Source organism: Candoia aspera, chromosome 3 (assembly GCF_035149785.1).
Source record: "Candoia aspera isolate rCanAsp1 chromosome 3, rCanAsp1.hap2, whole genome shotgun sequence".
Lineage (NCBI taxonomy): Eukaryota > Metazoa > Chordata > Lepidosauria > Squamata > Boidae > Candoia > Candoia aspera.
Genome location: NC_086155.1, coordinates 35,412,385 through 35,430,804, shown reverse-complemented (window position 1 = coordinate 35,430,804; position 18,420 = coordinate 35,412,385). Strand labels below are relative to the sequence as shown.

The following is an 18,420-nucleotide window of genomic DNA, read 5'->3' as shown; positions in this document are numbered from 1 at the left end:
GACTCCAAACAACACCAAAGAATTCTACATGTGAAGTGAGAAACCTGTGTAAGATTCTGGGCTCCTGATTAAACTTGGGAAAGCTCCCCATACTGACTAAGTAAACCAAAAGCAAGCCCAGTTATTACATTCTTAGCTGCTCATGTATTCTCAGCAATTCAGTAGGCATGAACTACTGAAAGCATGTTCTATAATCTATAAAAAAGCCAGTTTGGTGTAGCGATTAAGGCATCAGGCTGGAAACCGGGAGTCTAGGAGTTCTAGTCCCACCTTAGGCATGAAGCCAACTGTGTGACCTTGGGCCAGTCACTCACTCTCAGCCCTAGGAAGCAGGCAATGGCAAACCACTTCTGAAAAATCTTGCCAAGAAAACTGTAGGGACTTGTCCAGGCAGTTGACAGGAGTCAACACTGACTCAAAGGCACTATATAATATATAAAATATATAGCAAACTATTGACAATTGAGATTCTGTCATGCCTCACCCCTAAAATCTATGGATGATTAGAATGAAGCCTTCTACATTATGTTGGCAACCGAAGGAGGGTCTCTGCTTCTTTCTTTTTCCTTTAAACAAAGCTAGTGGCTTTGGCAATTGCCATACATTTTCTTTTCTAGAATGGTTCTTGGAATAATGTTAGCTAGCCAATGATTTTTAGACTGTTACATTAAAAGGAGAGGGGGAAGCTCCTATAAACTCCCTGTCCTCAAAATCAGGATCAAATTGTAGTCTCCAAAAAACTCCTCAAATTTTCAGCCTGCCAATATAGAAGCAAATTGAGGATCTTTAGTACTGAGCAAGCAGGGATTTTCATGGGAACTGGTGGTGGTGGTGGAATAGGTGGATAAGGTAGATATAAAAGATGTCTGGCTTAAATTTAGTTTAGTTAGATGGGGGAGCCTCCATGAGCCTGCTTCAAAAAATGCAGAGTTCTACTTCCAAACTGTCAAAGTTTCCTGTTGGCCACAGTTCTGAGCTAACTTTTGAGGGACTAGTTACAATTCCTTGCAGCCTATCAGGCTGCAATCTGTAAGGCTTTAATAGTATTCTCTGAACTGCATTTGTGCCCAGAGCCTAAAAGAAAAGTAGATGTAATATTTGTTTTGCTGCTTATTGAAACTTCTTCCTCACCTAATATTCTCATTCTGACACAAACACACAAACATACAAAACTTTTGTTTAGTCTGGATTAAATTACTGATACAGGTAGTCCTCACTTGACAAGGGTAATTGGGACCAGCAACTCTGTTGCTAAGCAATGCAGTTTTAAAGCACAACGTCATGTGACTGTGCTGACTTATGATGGCAGTTGTGGCAGTTCCTGTTGCTGCTGCTAAGCAAATCCCACACGGTTTTTAGGTGCAATTTCATGTGATTGCCATTTGCGACCTCCTGCCAGCTTCCCATTGACTTCCCATTGAAGCTAGCAGTGAAGGTCACAAATGGCAATCATGTGACTGCAGGACACTATGACCATTGTAATTGCAAGGAGGTTGCCAAGCACCCAAATCACGATGAGGTCATTCTTGGTCACTAAAGATTCAGGGTTGACCATGTTTTCTTGGGTGGAGGGTCCTCATTGCTATTTTTTTCTGGAAATTAAAAGCTGAGCTCATGCTTGCTTAATATCCCATGTAGCAACCTGGCTTTGGTAAATTACAGAAATATGGCACATCCACTCCATGATGAACACAGAACAAAGGAGTCATAGGAGTCCCCCTGGGATGTTTCACTTAAGAATTTTCTCATCCAATTTCTACAGGCTATTCATACTATCTCCCAAATATCTTGCAGCCTGCTTCTCTGATATGAGGCTAATCTTGGATTCTGGGTAAGTCAGTAGTGCTAGAAAGAAGAAAGTTAAGGAATAGAAATTGAAAATAAAAATGGCATGGCTTCTGTTGGATTATACTGATCTAGAACAACAGACCTCTATGGTTTCCTTTTGTAAGAAAGCAAAAAAAAAAAAAAAAAGTTGACTAACCAATATTTGTGAGTGGAGTTTTCCCAACCAATGGCATGGAGAGAGCAGGAGGAGAGGGCAGCTCAGATGCATCATCTGATTCTTGCATTCCTCCAATTGTATGTGAGTGTCGCCTCTCCTTGGTCTCTTCCTGGGGCTGGATTTGATACCTGCCAAAACCAAGGGACAGAGAGGGGCTTAATGGCAGAGACTGGCAGCATTTTGAAAGGAAGTAATTTGAAAAGTGCCATAAAGATGCGGCTTAACATAGTTAATTTAGCCAGTACATATTGCATTAAGCAAGGATATTAAGGTAATTTTACAATTCTCTGCTTGCAATTAAAATCAGATAGTTACTGCTCTATCTCTATGGGGGATTCTTGAAATGCAACAGTATAATATTTATATTCAAAGAAATCAGTTTAAAAGAAAAGACTGTAGTCTGAAATTTTATCACTTGTGTTCAGAGAGCACCTAATAATTAGGTCCTAATTCTAGAGTGATGTGAAGGAGGCGTGGCTCACTGGAAGATAATAATCTATTTGGTGCCTTCTTATGGATGCTGGATATGTCATCATCATTATGCAAGACATCATTCTCAAAGGCAATAAAAGAGATAAACCAAGACTACAGTTATAATACTTAGCAATGCAATTTTGTTGAAGTAAGCCAGCAGAGCTAGTATATATTTGAACTCTACAACAGCTGGAAGTTCTCTAGGCTCTGCATAATATTTTATATTGGTATGCAATTGAGGTTTTAACTTTTAAAAAAGAGACCTTATTCATTTACATTTTAAAAATGTTTTTTTAAAAAACGATTTCAATAAAGCAATTACATTTCTATTGTAGCTTTCAGAAAAGTAACAAAGACATTGGATCAGAGAAATAGAAGTTGTTAATCCCACTGAAATCAATAGGACTTTTTAATCATGGCTAAAATGATTTCAATGAATCCATTCTGACAACTTGATGTAATCTATATTGGAATTACAGTTGGAACTGCTGTATCAAATATGATCAAGAATAGAGTCAGGAAGTCAGGGCTATAACCAGACCTCTTGTATCACATAATTTGAATAGAAAGAGGTGGACTATAATTATAAATTACCTTCATGAATTGATTTGCTATGGCCTTCTGACTTTGCAATGCTGTAGAATTTCAGGTTTGCTGCTGACGTAATGACAGGCTCATAATTATACAGCATTAGCTTGTGAGAAACACAAGCTTTCTTTGTTTGATCATCTTTCACTATCATAAGTACAGGAAGTTGGACAATATTTCTCACCCATCACTGATAATACTAAATAATAGATTTATTGGATCACCATACGATATTAACTGGAACACAAAGGACAATTACCTCAGTCCCTTCTTGGGTAACGTATTCCGGTCACAGTTAGAGCTGCAGGAAGAGGAATGAACAGCAGTGCTTGTTAATTATCCAGATGTGGTTCCTGATAAGCAGTAAGATGATTGTGAAATTTTGGGAATAGAGATCCAATCTGGCTTAACACAGAAGTCCGTATTTGCACTCTTTGTGCCACTGCAACTTTGCCATGTACACAAACAAAAGAATCATAAGCTAAAAACCATGGTGGGGTTTGAAGGATTTTCTTCTGCACTGGAATGCTATCATCCTTTTCTATCTTTTCATCTTTCTTATTTATATTAAAGGTAAAAAACCCCATGAATTAAATTTAACACCTGGTGACATGGGCACATCCCTGTAGTTTGTTTGGCTATACGGAAGTGATTTGCAGTTGTGATTTCTTCCAGGACATTTTTTTTGACTTCCCAGTTTAGCTTAAAGCCCTGGAATTTGCTGGTAGCCTCTCATCCAAGTACTAACCAGGTCTGATCCTGCTTAGCTTTTTCAAGATCAGCCAAGGGTGGCTAGGTGGTGCCACCTGCTTATGATATGTTTTATCATAAGATAAAAGAGAATATAATTGCAACAATGTAATTGGACATGACATCATAAAGAGACCTCTTTCTAAAAGCTCTTATGGAACTCTACCATGAAAAATATTCTACCCATAGGAAAGCTACCCCATTTCCCTTCATCTACCTTTCCAGGTGTGTGATTCTTGGGCTCCCAGTCCAGGCCATCTCACTGGATTCTTCCTCAGCAGCAACAGGAGGTGTAGAGGCAGTAGTAGGTGCAGCAGTGCTGCCTACAGAGAAGGCATTGTGCAGGTTCATAGGCATCTGTAAGGATTCCATGCTCCTGTGCAACCCTGAAAGCTTGGAGTACATGCGGGTTTCCTTGGGGATGCTGAACCCTCCCATGAGCTCCAGGCCCTGGGAGAAGCTAGCAGAGTTAATGTTAAGGACTGGAGCAGGGCTTGGTGTGAAGCATGATGTGAGATGGGTGCCCACATTTACAGTAGCTGAGTGTGACTCTTGTAGTTTGCCACCATGCATCTGATGGAAATCATTTGAAGAAGGGAGGTCTAGACTGTTAGAGTTCACCTTGTCCAAGTTTGCCAGTGAAGGGGCTTTTACATAGCTTTTGGCAGCTGACCTGCAAGAAGGGAGAACAGTATTAAGACAAAGTTGTGGGCATAATGTGGGACACTGCATGCCATGATCATATCATGTATTGTGAAAACATTATATCTAGCACATTTAAAAACCTGTATTTGATGTTGAGAATAACAACTTTAACCTACATCTACACTCATATAAGAATCAAATGCACCAGATTCACTATCCTGTTGAATTGGGAGTGTCAGGATCATAGCACACTTCTGTAACTGAAGAATGTTTCCTTTCAGGAGATATTCCCATTGCCCCAAGTCATCCCAATGCATTTAGGACTCAGTCAGGACCCAAAGCAATCAAATATTGAGTAAGGCTTTGTTTTATTTAACTGTTCTCACTGAAGAATCCAAACTATCAGGCTCTTTGGTTCTGAGCATATAGTCACAGGAAGACCACAGAAACCTGCCTTTTCAGTCAGGTCACTGGTTCATATAACTTAATACTGTTAATAGTAATTGGTAAAAACTTCCCAGAGTTTCAGGCAGGATGAAACTAAGGATGTATTCTACAGCCTTAAAGATTTTGAGCTTCAGCAAAGGATCGTTACCTTGTTGTGGTGCTGGAGCTTGAGGAGCTCAATGACGCCATGAGCTAAACCGTGAAGGGCCACCCAAGATGGGAAGGTCATGACAGAGAGGTCACACTAAATGCAATCCTTGGGGAAGGAAATGACAACCCACCCCAGTATTCCTGCCATGAAAACTAAATGGATCAGTATAACCAGAGATATGTCGGTATACCATCGGAAGATGAGACTCCCAGGTTGGAAGATGGTCAAAATGCTACTGGGGAGGAACAGAGGATGAGTTCAACTAGCCCCAGACGTGATGACGCAGCTAGCTCAAAGCCGAAAGGACGGCTAGCGGCTGACGGTGCTGGTGGTGAACGGCGAATCCGATGTTCTAAGGATCAACATACCATTGGAACCTGGAATGTAAGATCTATGAGCCAGGGCAAATTGGATGTGGTTATTGGTGAGATGTCAAGATTAAAGATAGACATTTTGGGCGTCAGTGAACTGAAATGGACTGGAATGGGCCACTTCACATCAAAGGACCACCAGATCTACTACTGTGGACAAGAGGACCACAGAAGAAATGGAGTAGCCTTCATAATTAATAGTAAAGTGGCTAAAGAAGTGCTTGGATACAATCCAAAAAACGATAGAATGATCTCAGTTCGAATTCAGGGCAAGCCATCTAACATCACAGTGATCCAAATATACGCCCCAACCACAGATACTGAAGAAGCTGAAGTAGATCGGTTCTGTGAGGATCTGCAGCTGGACAATACACCTAAAAGAGATGTTATTTTCATCACAGGAGACTGGAATGCTAAGGTGGGCAGTCAGATGACACCTGGAATTACGGGTAAGCATGGCCTGGGAGAACAAAACGAAGCAGGACATAGGCTGATAGAATTTTGCCAAGACAACTCACTCTGCATAACAAACACTCTCTGCCAACAACCTAAGAGACGGCTTTATACATGCACTTCACCAGATGGACACCACCGAAATCAGATGGACTACATCCTTTGCAGCCAAAGGTGGCGGACATCTGTACAGTCAGTAAAAACAAGGCCTGGAGCTGACTGTAGTTCAGATCACAAACTTCTTCTTGCACAATTTAGGATCAGACTAAAGAGATTAGGGAAGACTCACAGATCAGCTAGATATGAGCTCACTAATATTCCTAAGGAATATGCAGTGGAGGTGAAGAATAGATTTAAGGGACTGGACTTAGTAGATAGAGTCCCGGAAGAACTCTGGACAGAAGTTGGCAGCATTGTTCAGGAGGCGGCAACAAAATACATGCCAAAGAAAGAGAAAACCAAGAAGGCAAAATGGCTGTCTGCTGAGACACTAGAAGTAGCCCAAGAAAGAAGGAAAGCAAAAGGCAACAGTGATAGGGGGAGATATGCCCAATTAAATGCAAAATTCCAGAGGTTAGCCAGAAGAGATAAGGAATTATTTTTAAACAAGCAATGCACGGAAGTGGAAGAAGACAATAGAATAGGAAGGACAAGAGACATCTTCCAGAAAATTAGAAACATTGGAGGTAAATTCCAGGCAAAAATGGTTGTGATCAAAAACAAAGATGGCAAGGATCTAAGAGAAGAAGAAGAGATCAAGAAAAGGTGGTAAGAATATACGGAAGACCTGTATAGGAAGGATAACAATGTTGGGGATAGCTTTGATGGTGTGGTCAGTGAGTTAGAGCCAGACATCCTGAAGAGTGAGGTTGAGAAGTATTGCTAATAACAAGGCAGTAGGAGATGATCCTACCTATCCCAGCTGAATTGTTCAAAATCTTGCAAGATGGTGCTGTCAAGATAATACATGCTATATGCCAGCAAATTTGGAAAACACAAGAATGGCCATCAGATTGGAAAAAATCAACTTACATCCCCATACCAAAAAAGGGAAAACACTAAAGAATGTTCAAACTATCGAACAGTGGCACTCATTTCACATGCCAGTAAGGTAATGCTCAAGATCCTGCAAGGTAGACTTCAGCGATTCATGGAGCGAGAACTGCCGGATGTACCAACTGGGTTTAGAAAAGGCAGAAGAACTAGGGACCAAATTGCCAATATCCGCTGGATAATGGAAAAAGCCAGGGTGTTTCAGAAAAACATCTATTTCTGTTTTATTGACTATTCTAAAGCCTTTGACTGTGTGGACCATAACAAATTGTGGCAAGTTCTTAGCGGTATGGGGATACCAAGTCATCATGTCTGCCTCCTGAGGAATCTGTATAATGACCAAGTAGCGATGGTAGGAACAGACCACGGAACAACGGACTGCTTTAAGATTGGGAAAGGAGTATGTCAGGGTTGTATACTCTCACCCTACCTATTCAACTTGTATGCAGAACACATCACGCGACGTGGTGGGCTTGAGAAATCCAAGGCTGGAGTTAAAATCGTGGAAGAAACATTATGTCAGGGCCAGCCTCGCTTCGCAATAAGACACAGACTCACTTAATGGGTATTAAGGATTTCTGGTTTATTGGAATGATAGCTGACAGAACGAAAAACGGGAACGGGGTTGGTGGTGTGGAGGTGCCCCTTTTATACCCTCTTGTATTGTCCCGGGCTCCCCACCCCACATTGTCCCGATCCCTCTTGATGGGACCCTTGATGGCCGCCTGGGCGTTTTCCCGGTGCCTTCCTTTGTCTCCCAGCGTCAGTTGTGTCCTCCGGGGCACCAGGTGCGGCTTATCTCCGTTCCTCTGACGTCCTTCTTTTCAGCTGCCTATGGGTCCATGGGTGTGGGTGCTTTTGGGTGCTTGTGTTAATCCCTAGTTTGATTATCTCCTTCCTCTATTTCTTAATGATCATGATCCACGTTGTGAGGCTCTTTGTGCCTTGCAACGAGGTCATGACACATTAACAATCTCAGATATGCAGATGATACCACTTTGATGGCCGAAACTGAAGAGGAACTTATGATGAAGGTGAAAGAAAAAACCAAGATTATGGCAACCAGCTTGATTGATAACTGGCAAATAGAGGGAGAAAACGTAGAGGCTGTGAAAGACTTTGTATTTCTAGGTGCAAAGATTACTGCAGATGCTGACTGCAGTCAGGAAATCAGAAGACATTTAATCCTTGGGAGAAGAGCAATGACAAATCTCAATAAAATAGTTAAGAGCAGAGACATCACACTGACAACAAAGGTCCACATAGTTAAAGCAATAGTATTCCCAGTAGTAACATATGGCTGTGAGAGCTGGACCATAAGGAAGGCTGAGCGGAGGAAGATCGATGCTTTGGAACTGTGGTGTTGGAGGAAAATTCTGAGAGTGCCTTGGACTGCAAGGAGATCAAACCAGTCCATACTCCAGGAAATAAAGCCAGACTGCTCACTTGAGGGAATGATATTAAAGGCAAAACTGAAATACTTTGGCCACAATAATGAGAAGACAGGACACCCTGGAGAAGATGCTGATGCTAGGGAAAGTGGAAGGCAAAAGGAAGAGGGGCCGACCATGGGCAAGATGGATAGATGATATTCTAGAGGTGACGGACTTGTCCCTGGGGGAGTTGGGGGTGGTGACGACCAACAGGAAGCTCTGGCGTGGGCTAGTCTATGAAGTCACGAAGAGTCGAAAGCAACTGAACAAATAAACAACAATAGTATGGCCCGGATGCTCTAGCAGTCTCCAAGCTACCTACAATTTCAGCTTTCTTAAGAGATGCAGCACTTGAACAGAAAACAACAGTTCAGTTTTGTAAGGTATTAAAAAGTGAAATGAAAGACAGAATTACTTATATATTTGAACTGTGGAATGAAGAAATGGAATATCCTATTTTGGAGAATCAGTGGGTCCCGCTCTTAAAAATGTGACATATACTTATGATTTAAAAATCAAATTAATTCATCAGAAAACAGTATTTCATGTTTATTAGACCTCTCAAAAATGGTTCAAAATATGAGATTTTTTTATGCTGGATGTAGGAAATAGGATTTTTTTTTTAAATTTCACAATTTTAAAAAATAAAAACTTTTTAAAAAAGTATTCCATAGCTATCAATCATACTACTCACTTGTATTCAGCTTGTAATCAATTAGAATTGCAAGATCTTTTTTATATTTACCCAGCTAGGTATTCTCTCTATATATGTGCATTTGATTTCTTTTTCATAAATGAAAAACATCACCATTATATTTCATTGTGTTATTTTTAGTCCTATTGTGACTCTAACTTAATTGAGATTGTTTAGAATTTTGTTTCTATGTTCAAGAATATTAAAAGACAGTTTCTCAGTTTTGTGTCACCTGCAAAGTTCCTCAAATCTTTGTACAAATCATTTATGTAAGTATTAAAAAGGATCAAATTCTATTGTACCTCACTTGATACCTTAGTCTCATTTGATGAGGAACAACTGATGAGCAGCCCTTGGAATTCTGCTTTCAAGGAATCTATGGATCCACCTAGCAGACATGCCACCTAGCCCATATTTATCAGCTTGCTTATCAAAATGTCATATGTATTTTGTCCAATGCTTTGTTCTAGTCATAACACTCCAGACTCTGCAATTTTATTCCCACAGCATTCTTGAATCAGAGTAGAGACAAAATAAAGCACTGATCAAAAATGACATTTTTTTCCTAGTAACTAAATAACAAAATTAAGCTCACCTTGTCTCCAGCATGGGCAGGAAAGAGTTATTGTGACCAGCAGACTATGAAGTCTATACTATCCAAGAAAGGAAGCCATTACTACTTGCCTTCATAGTTAAAGTCCCCTTAAAATGGCTCACAAGCAATATAAATAATTGTAAATTAAAACATCTTACTGTTTAAAAACCACTGTTCCTACCTGAGGGGTGTTGGTGGCAGCTCAGCCTCTTTTGCAGGAGTCTGGTGGCCACTTTGAGTTTTTGGGGTGCTTTCAGGGGAGCCAATACTCTTGAGTGAGACGGAGTCAGAGTCCAGGGCCACTGCTTTGGCTTTGGCCTTCTCCTTCTCCCTGTCTGTCTGATTCACTGGCCCTGGGGTGCTCCGACTTGCACCTATTTTAGAGGGTTCCTTCAGGCGTGAAACAGAAATACCCCCCTTGGTACTGAGGAGGCTGGGATCAATGCTGCTGCTGACAGGACGTGGGCCACTTCGCCCACCAGTGACACTCATGGAGCTAGATTTGGCAGGGCGTGGCAGGCTCCGGTACTGGATGTTGGTGCGGGCCCCTGGCACCATAAAACCAGGCTCCCCTGCATTAGAGACATCCAGGCTGGTTTTCCTGCCATTGACAGGCTTGACAGGGATACTGGAGTTCTTCTGGATCTTGCCAAGTGTAGCTGAGCCACCAGCTTGCATCACTGTGGCAGTACCTGTTGCAGGAGGGGGTTTCTTGTTGTAACCAAAGGAGCCAGCCGTGGTGGTTCGTGTAAGCCCAGAGGGAGGCTTCTTGGCATCTGAAAGCCGATCTCGGCCAGCATCGGAAGACGATCGCTGCAGGCCAGCATTTTTCACAAAGAGCTTGCTTTTGTCTGTTGCTTTTGCTTCAGGCTTACCTGAGAGAGGGAGTATGTTTACAATGACTGATTAGGAAACAACATTTGGAATAGGTATAGGAAAAGATATTCCTTCACACAGATGTTTAGATGACAAAAAGAACTTATTCCTGTCAGGTCCAGTATAACATAAGAGGAGGGATCGGTTTCCTTCAGCTTGGGGCCAAATTTTGCCCATCAGCCTTCTGTATTTGGACAGCCAAATCCTGCATCTGTCCCTCTCCACCCCCAAAGCCCCAGTCCACAAGATGAACCTGATCCAGTGGCAGGTCACCAAAGAACCTGACACAGTTGCCTTGCTGGAAACTTGTTCCCTTGAAATGCTGGGTTCAACTTGAGGCAGCAATTCTCCAGGAATGTCAGTATATATTGTTTTTTTTTAACCGTAAGGCACAAAAGAAGAAGTGAGGTTACAATAGCCTTAATATTCAAACAGCAAATAAGGAAATAGGGTAATTAAAAAAAAAAATCCTCAAAAAGGAAGAAAAAGAGAGATGTTTGCCATGCTAGTCCAGTGTAATTGCTACGCAACTTCCCCTTGGGTAGAAGATAAAAAATTTACTCAAATCTAACACTTTGGAGTTCCATGTATCATATACGAGCTGGAAAGCACTCAGACAAAACAGAGTGTAAGATTTCTCCAACTAGCAAATACAATGTCTTCTTGATAGCTCATTCCTCTACCTCAGACTTTCTCAACTTCTTGACTCTGGAGGAACCCTTGAAATATTTTTTCAGGCCTTGGAGAAACCTCTGCACACTCAGGCTCAAATATAGGCCACAAGTTACAAAATTATTATACTGTATTGGTTTCATGTATAGGTCTGTATATACACATTAACAGTGTTCTTAAACTGAAAATAAAGAATGAAACTTACCTCTTTAATGTGAAGTTGCCCGAATTTGAATCATTTTTTAAATAAATCCTGATCTCCCAGGGAACCCCTAGTGACCTCTTGCGGAACCCTAGGGTTCCATGGAACCCTGGCTGAGAAACCCTGTTCTACCTCCTAGAAAAACCATAAATGGTCTGTATAGCACTCAGATATGAGCATACCTGATGGAAAGGAAAAGTGTTGCCACATTTATCTACCAGTATCAATTAGTTGTTTGTAGTAATTGTTGCAATTGCAACATTTTGCTCAGAATAGCTTTCCTCATTCTGATGCCCTTGGATTTCAACTCCCCTAATCCTTCAACCATAATACTCAGTAGCCATGCTGCCTGGAAGATAATGGGAGATACCATCTGAAACATCTGAAGAGCTCCAAATTGGAGGTGGCTGGCTTAGAAGTTTCTTATGACCACAACACAGCTGAATATTTTATTGAGGTGCAACTGTAGGTTCATTAAAAATATTTTTGACCTTCTTAATGCCCTAGAAATGGTCATGCACTCATGCTTGGATTCTGCAGACAAATGGGAAGCAAACAGAAAATATAACAATATGATTTCACTGCCAATCTCACCTGCCACTTTAAGAGTCTGGGCTGTGTGAGTAATGGGGGAGGTCACTGCCACGGGTGGCGTCTTGCCTTTCTTCAAGGAGCCTGGTGGGCCCAAACTAACAGGCTTTTTCAGCTCCCCGCCTTTGGCAGGAGCTTCATCGCAGCTTTCAGAACGTTCCCGTCGCCACTTGGAGGAACTGTGTTCCATTTTCAGGCTCCCACTGTCATAGTCCATCTTCTTTTGGGTCTTCTCCTCAGGCTCACCATACCAGTTCAGCCCACTCTCTGCCAATGACCGTTTCTCAGAATCCGTGCGGAGCTACAGAGCAGAAAACATTGTCAGCTGGACATTTCAGCTTTTCCATCTGTAATACTTCCCAAGATCACACATTCATCCATCTAGTTCAGAAATACTGTGATTTGGCAGCATCTCCATAGACCCTCAGTTCTATATTTCTAACTAATCCTCTTCACAGTGGACATGCCAAGGGCTAGCCTAGAGATTTCCGGCATTTAAAGCACGTATTTCACTGCTCAGCTGCAGTGCTTATACTATCAAAGCCTCCGAAGACTTTCAAAGCACTGACTTTGCAGAAGAAAGGTCTGCAGAATCAAATCTTGTTTTGAAAGGCACAGACCCCTCCTGCACTGAGGGACAGAATTCAGAGCAAGTACTTAGTATTTGCTGCATTTAGATTCTTATGCTTCACATTTAGATTCTTATGCTTTTTTGTTTCAAACCATACTTATGACAACTGATGTACCATTTAAACAATGGAAAAAATATATCCAAATTCGTATGGCAAGGAAAAAACCAAGAGTTAAATATAAAATCCTGCAAAGGAATGAGGAGGATTGGGACTACCTGATTTGAAATTGTATTTTTCAGCCTGCTGCTTAGTCTGGATGAAAGAATATGTTTTGCTGAGAAATAAGAGAATTTTAGAATTAGAAGAGCACAATCTGAGGTTTAGATTGTTACTATGTTTTCTACTACAGATTAAGGTTACTATGGTAACTAATCATTTTGGCTGGGTGAAGAGGTTGAATTTAATTGTCCCCTTTTCATGTGTTAATGGTTGCATTGCCTAAGGGGAAGAATTTGCCTGGACTTGTTCTAGTTTTCAGTTTCCCTTCTGTGTAGGCTTGCAGAGAATATGCAGCTGAGAGAAATCTCTCCTCTCAGCAAACAGCCTTTAAATATGTTCGTTTTCTGTAAATAAAAATATTTTTATAGAAATGCCTGGTGTGTGACTTTTCTGATCTCTCCTGGGCCAAATGCTTTCCTAGCACTATACCAACATAGATGGTATAGTTTTCTATGGTATGATAAAGTTAATGTAGATTTTGGTGTGAAAGGTGAAAGGTCCCCTGTGCAAGCACCCTGTGCATGTCTGACCCTTTGGGGGGATGCTGCTTTTGCGACGTTTTCTTGGCAGACTATAGCGGGGTGGTTTGCCATTGCCTTCCCCAGTCGTCACCTTCCCCAGCAAGCTGGGCACTCATTTTACCAACCTCAGAAAGATGCAAGGCTGAGTTGACCTGAGCTGGCTACCCGAGAATCCAGCTTCCACTGGGATCAAACTCTGGTCACAGGGAGAGTTTTGGTTGCAATACAGCCGCCTACCACTCTGCGCCACACAAAGCTTAATGTAGATTTTTAAAAATCATTATATTAGAAGTGCCATATTGAGAAAATGGAACAGATATAACCCCAAACTGTGCCTGAAAATGCCTTTATGGGACTCAGCACAAGAAGCATTTTACAGGAAAGAAACAGTAGGCAAAGAAAAATGGTTACTTTATTGAGAGTTGTTAGAACAAGAACATGGAGAATATAAGATGAAATCAAAAGAGCAATTGGCTGCAGAGGGATTTAGTTTTCAATGGTTTTTGTACGCACAGAGAAAGATTAAAGGTAGATAATAGGACATTTGGAATTGAGCAGCACAAGACAGAATTTGAAATTTATTTATTTGTATTTCAAATTTTGTCACCGCCCATCTCACTCAAAGAGCAACTCTGGGCGGTTTACAATAAAACTGGAATAAATAAAGATTAAAATACAAGAAAAACAATATTCTTAAATAAAAATATAAATATAAAATCCAGGATAGAGACGTTAAAAAGTTCTTAAATTAAATTCATTTAATTCACAGGAGCTTCTTCAAGGCGCTAGCCACCCCCAGGACTGATTACCCTCTCCTCATGCCCCAAGCAAGATGGCAGAGCCAGGTCTTCACCCCTTTCCAGAAGGCCGGGAGAGTGGGGGCCTGCCTCACCACTGCGGGAAGAGTGTTCCATAGGGCAGGGTCCACAGCAGAGAAGGCTCTCTTCCTGGGCCCCGCCAATCAACAGTCTTTCATGAATTATGTACAAATGAACATGTAATTGCTAAAATGTATAAACTTCTACTGAAATTTGAAACAGAAGAACAAGTGAAAGACTGTATGATTAAAGTGGGCTAAGAACTTTGGACACAATTTACTGATGGAATAGTGGGACAGCATGTGAATAAAAAGATTGAAATTTACATTATATTATAACCTAAAAGAGAATTTTCATAAAATGATGTACCATTGGTATATAACTCCAGAAAAATTGTCTAGAATATATAAAGGTACTTCCAATTTATGTTGGAAATGTCGACAACATGAAGGGTCATTTTATCATGCCTGATGGGCTTGTAAAAAACCCCAGAAATTTCTGGGTTCAAATGCATATAATGATACAAAGAATTTTAAAGATCAACATTCAACTGAAACCAGAACTTTCCTTGCTGGGATTAATGGACAGTCAATTAGAAAAGAGCCATGGAAGATTGTTCTTACATATGATTACTGCTGTGAGACTATTATACGTGCAAAAAAAAGAAAGACTCTGAAATACCCACAATGGAGGAATGGTTGGTGAAGATGACAGAATTAGCAGAGATGGCAAAATTAACTTGTTTGATTAGAGAAAGATCAGTAACTACATTTATCAGTGACTGGAAACCCCTTATGGACTTTTGCTGAAAAAGGAAAAAAATGAACTTGTGATTTGAAGATTTAGTTTAGTTTGAAGATTAGAAAGGGTAGCTTATGGAAAGAAGGAAATTATGATGCAACCTTAGAAAGAGAGGGTAAAGTAGAAATGCATTTATAACCACTGTCAAAAAGATTGGAAGCTGCTTCTTTATAATCTTTTTTCCCCTTTCTTGTTCTTTTCTATTTCTATTTCTATCTTCTTTCTTACTTATTCACTATTCTTTCTTATTTTCTTTGTTTCTTTTCTAATATTTGTATTGGTTTTATCTTGTTACACATTTCTTCAATAAAAATATATTAATAAAAAGATGCACAGATGTATCTGTTGCAGTTGATGAAACCCAGTATTTTTCACAACTAGCCTGTACTATATGGGAGTGAGGTAACAGGTTACTTCCTCTGGTCTCAACAAGTACTTTTCAAAAGGTAATGTTTCTGATCACCATAAATGTTTGGTCTACCTACCGCTATGGCAGAGTTCCTGCGGGAAGCTGTGGGGGTGGAAGGCAGGGAATTGAGTGAAGAACTGGCATTGAATTCTTCTGAACTGAGATTGTCTGAGGCATCACTGAGGCCACTGCTGATGGAACTACTTTCATCCCAACTGTAAACCAAAGAAAAGATCAATGGTTAGCAACATTTAGCACAGAGGTACTGCTAAGCAACCAAACTGATCTTCCCCACCCAACAAGGTCCAGGAAGGGGAACTAAGGAGTAATGACTAACAGTTGCAAAACAATAAATTCTTTTGCAGAGTGTTCCATCCTACTTCCCAAAACAGAAAGCAAAAATAAAGCAGGAAGATTGAACAATAACACACTTAAGTCCAAAGAAAAAGTCACCAAAGACATTGAATATCTTTGGGCAAAGAGTTCATCATCAGGACCATACTGGGGCTTCCATGAGTATTCGATTTCAGCTCCAATAATTCCCAACCACCAAATACTACAATGAGTTGAGATTATAGGAATTAGTCTAGCACATCCGGAAGGCATGACACTGGGGGAGGCCACTCCAGACTATTTTATTTATAGGTTCATTGGACCTTAGCACTCCTTTACTATCTTAGCCAAGGTAGGCCAGAGAGTGATAATGAGGATTGATAGTTTCCACTATTTCCACTGGCCACCTAGGAGGCACAAAGATGATTCAAAATGCCAACTCATACTTGACACACACAGTTTCAGTCCTGAAGGTTAATAAAAGAATATAAGAAAAAGGCAAATTTAACCTGCTTTAACTAAATTGCAATAATTACCATTTTATAGACACTAATGTATCTAATGAAAACAGAGAAATCCTATCAAAATATCACCCAGTAGGTTTTGAAAAGCCTAGGAATCACTCCCGCCCATCCTTTGCTCCAATTCAGCAGTATTTCTTAAAATACAAAATAAAAGCAAGCAGGATGGCTTGACCACTGATTGTAAATTATCTGATTTTGGAAAAGCCCAGGGGAAGAATGGGAGAAATGGCAAGCCTGAGGAAATGATAAGTATGAGGAACTGTTGCCAATCTTCCCACATGGGACAAGGAGTTCATGAACACCCTGAACAGGAAGAAGCTTCTTTCTAGTGTAGAGGGTCTGACAGCAGCAGGTGCTTGTGAGGAGGAAAAGAAATGGGTCTGTTTGTTTATCTCACTAAAAGGCTTCATTCATCTCTTCTGGTACTTTACACATTAAACTCCAAGATGACTAGCCCAGATGTATTCAAATAACTACAGGCCCATGTCTGAGTTTCTCTTTCAAAAGGCAAGTTTTCTAAACATGTCCATGTGTCCTGTATGAAAAGGGCTAATTATGAAAAGGGTTAATTACTTGGCCATGGATCTATATTTAACATACAGTATAGAAAAAATAATCTGATCACATTAGAATAAGTTAGAGAGCATGCTTATTTATATATGTATGAAATTATCTTTCACACGTCTAAAAATCCTCATTAACAGCTGTGGATTGTACTCCTTAGTCTCTATGCCCAGATCTCTGTTCAACCATTAAACAGATGGCTAAGGCTTGGGGGTGGGAGGATATTTTTAAATCAGGAGACAGTGCAAAAATACGTATTTTTTTCAAACTGTTGGTCTTCAATACATTAATTTTCAGATCTATGCTCCACATTGCATCATATAATCCTTATAACATTCACTCCAAATCATTTGGGTTTGTAGCAAACAACACAGTATTCTGCATATAAAAGTGCAGACATATTCATGTCTACCGAGCAACCACAACTTAATCTTACCCATTCCTTGCTCTTTGTATCTTTTTCCTTGCACGCTATAGCTGTACGGTATCTTGCTCTCAATCTCATTTTTCAGTACATTTTCTTATATTTGTTTTTTCCCCCTCATCCCTCATTTTCCCACTTGCACTTCATCTTTCCATCAAGCATCCTTGTTCATACTTCCCAATAACATACCTCTATATACTTCCGTAGCACTTGAAAATGTAATTCTTTTCACTCTATTTCAGTTTCCACATTTCCTTTCCTTGTATTTACTTTGCATTCATTCTGTTAGAACAATAATTTATTTTCTAACATTTTTTCGTACAAAACATGTAGTTTATTTTCCTGAAGTTGTTCTACTTTCACCCTCATTTGTTTCACTTGTTTCCTTTCCTTCCATGTCTATTTTTAACTCAAGATCAACTTTCAAAAATTGTCCGTCCCGTGTTCAGATCTCTCATCACCCTGTATCCTTCACTAATTCTTTCAGTCTTTCATTATAAGCAATTATAAGCAATCAAGAAGTCTAGATTTTAGACTTCTATTCATTCTTTTGTCGCATGTATACATGAACATGTTTGCTTAAACCATATATGCAAAACAGACATTTTTATAACCAGATAGTCACTAAATAGCCACCTTTCACATTTACTGTTGGGTCCAAAATGTCCCATGCAGTTTTTCTCTACTCTCTTGTTCAGTCCCATTCAGCTAGTCATGTCACCTAATAGAACGTTTTTCACCGGATTTCACTTATTCATTCAGAATGTGGCACAATTTTTCCAAAAACTCATCTGTGCTTCTTCCATTATCACCATTCATTGGACATGCAACTATAATGCACTTGTGGATTCCTACATTCAGTTGCATCCACAGAAACTTAGATGACACCAATTCATAGTTTATTACATATATTTTAGCCCTTTCATTCATAATTAAACCTAAATATTCATCCGTTCTACTCCACAAGGGTAGGTCCCTTTCATTCAAATCCATTACATCCTTCCCATTTCTCACACACTTTGCTATGTTCTTGCACCAACTAGCTTACAACATGTTGTAAATATAAAAAAAAACAGGTGTGTGTGTGTTTGTATATGTAGACTTATATCAGGCTGTAAAACAAACAAATACATACATATTTACAACCTAAAGAAGTCTATCAACTCGAATTCTGA

General features: G+C 40.1%; 1 protein-coding gene across 1 annotated transcript in view; it reads right to left on the bottom strand.

The window, feature by feature from the left end:
* Positions 1 to 18,420, bottom strand: part of NAV1 (neuron navigator 1) — a 240,173-nt gene that overhangs the window by 22,692 nt on the left and 199,061 nt on the right. Inside the window, exons 6-11 of the mRNA XM_063297369.1 lie at positions 15,477 to 15,615; positions 12,004 to 12,301; positions 9,841 to 10,534; positions 4,035 to 4,490; positions 3,327 to 3,368; positions 1,985 to 2,133 (exon numbers count right to left, since the gene is read on the bottom strand). Of these exons, the coding sequence (XP_063153439.1) occupies positions 1,985 to 2,133; positions 3,327 to 3,368; positions 4,035 to 4,490; positions 9,841 to 10,534; positions 12,004 to 12,301; positions 15,477 to 15,615 (1,778 nt within the window). The remainder of the gene's footprint in view (positions 1 to 1,984; positions 2,134 to 3,326; positions 3,369 to 4,034; positions 4,491 to 9,840; positions 10,535 to 12,003; positions 12,302 to 15,476; positions 15,616 to 18,420) is intronic.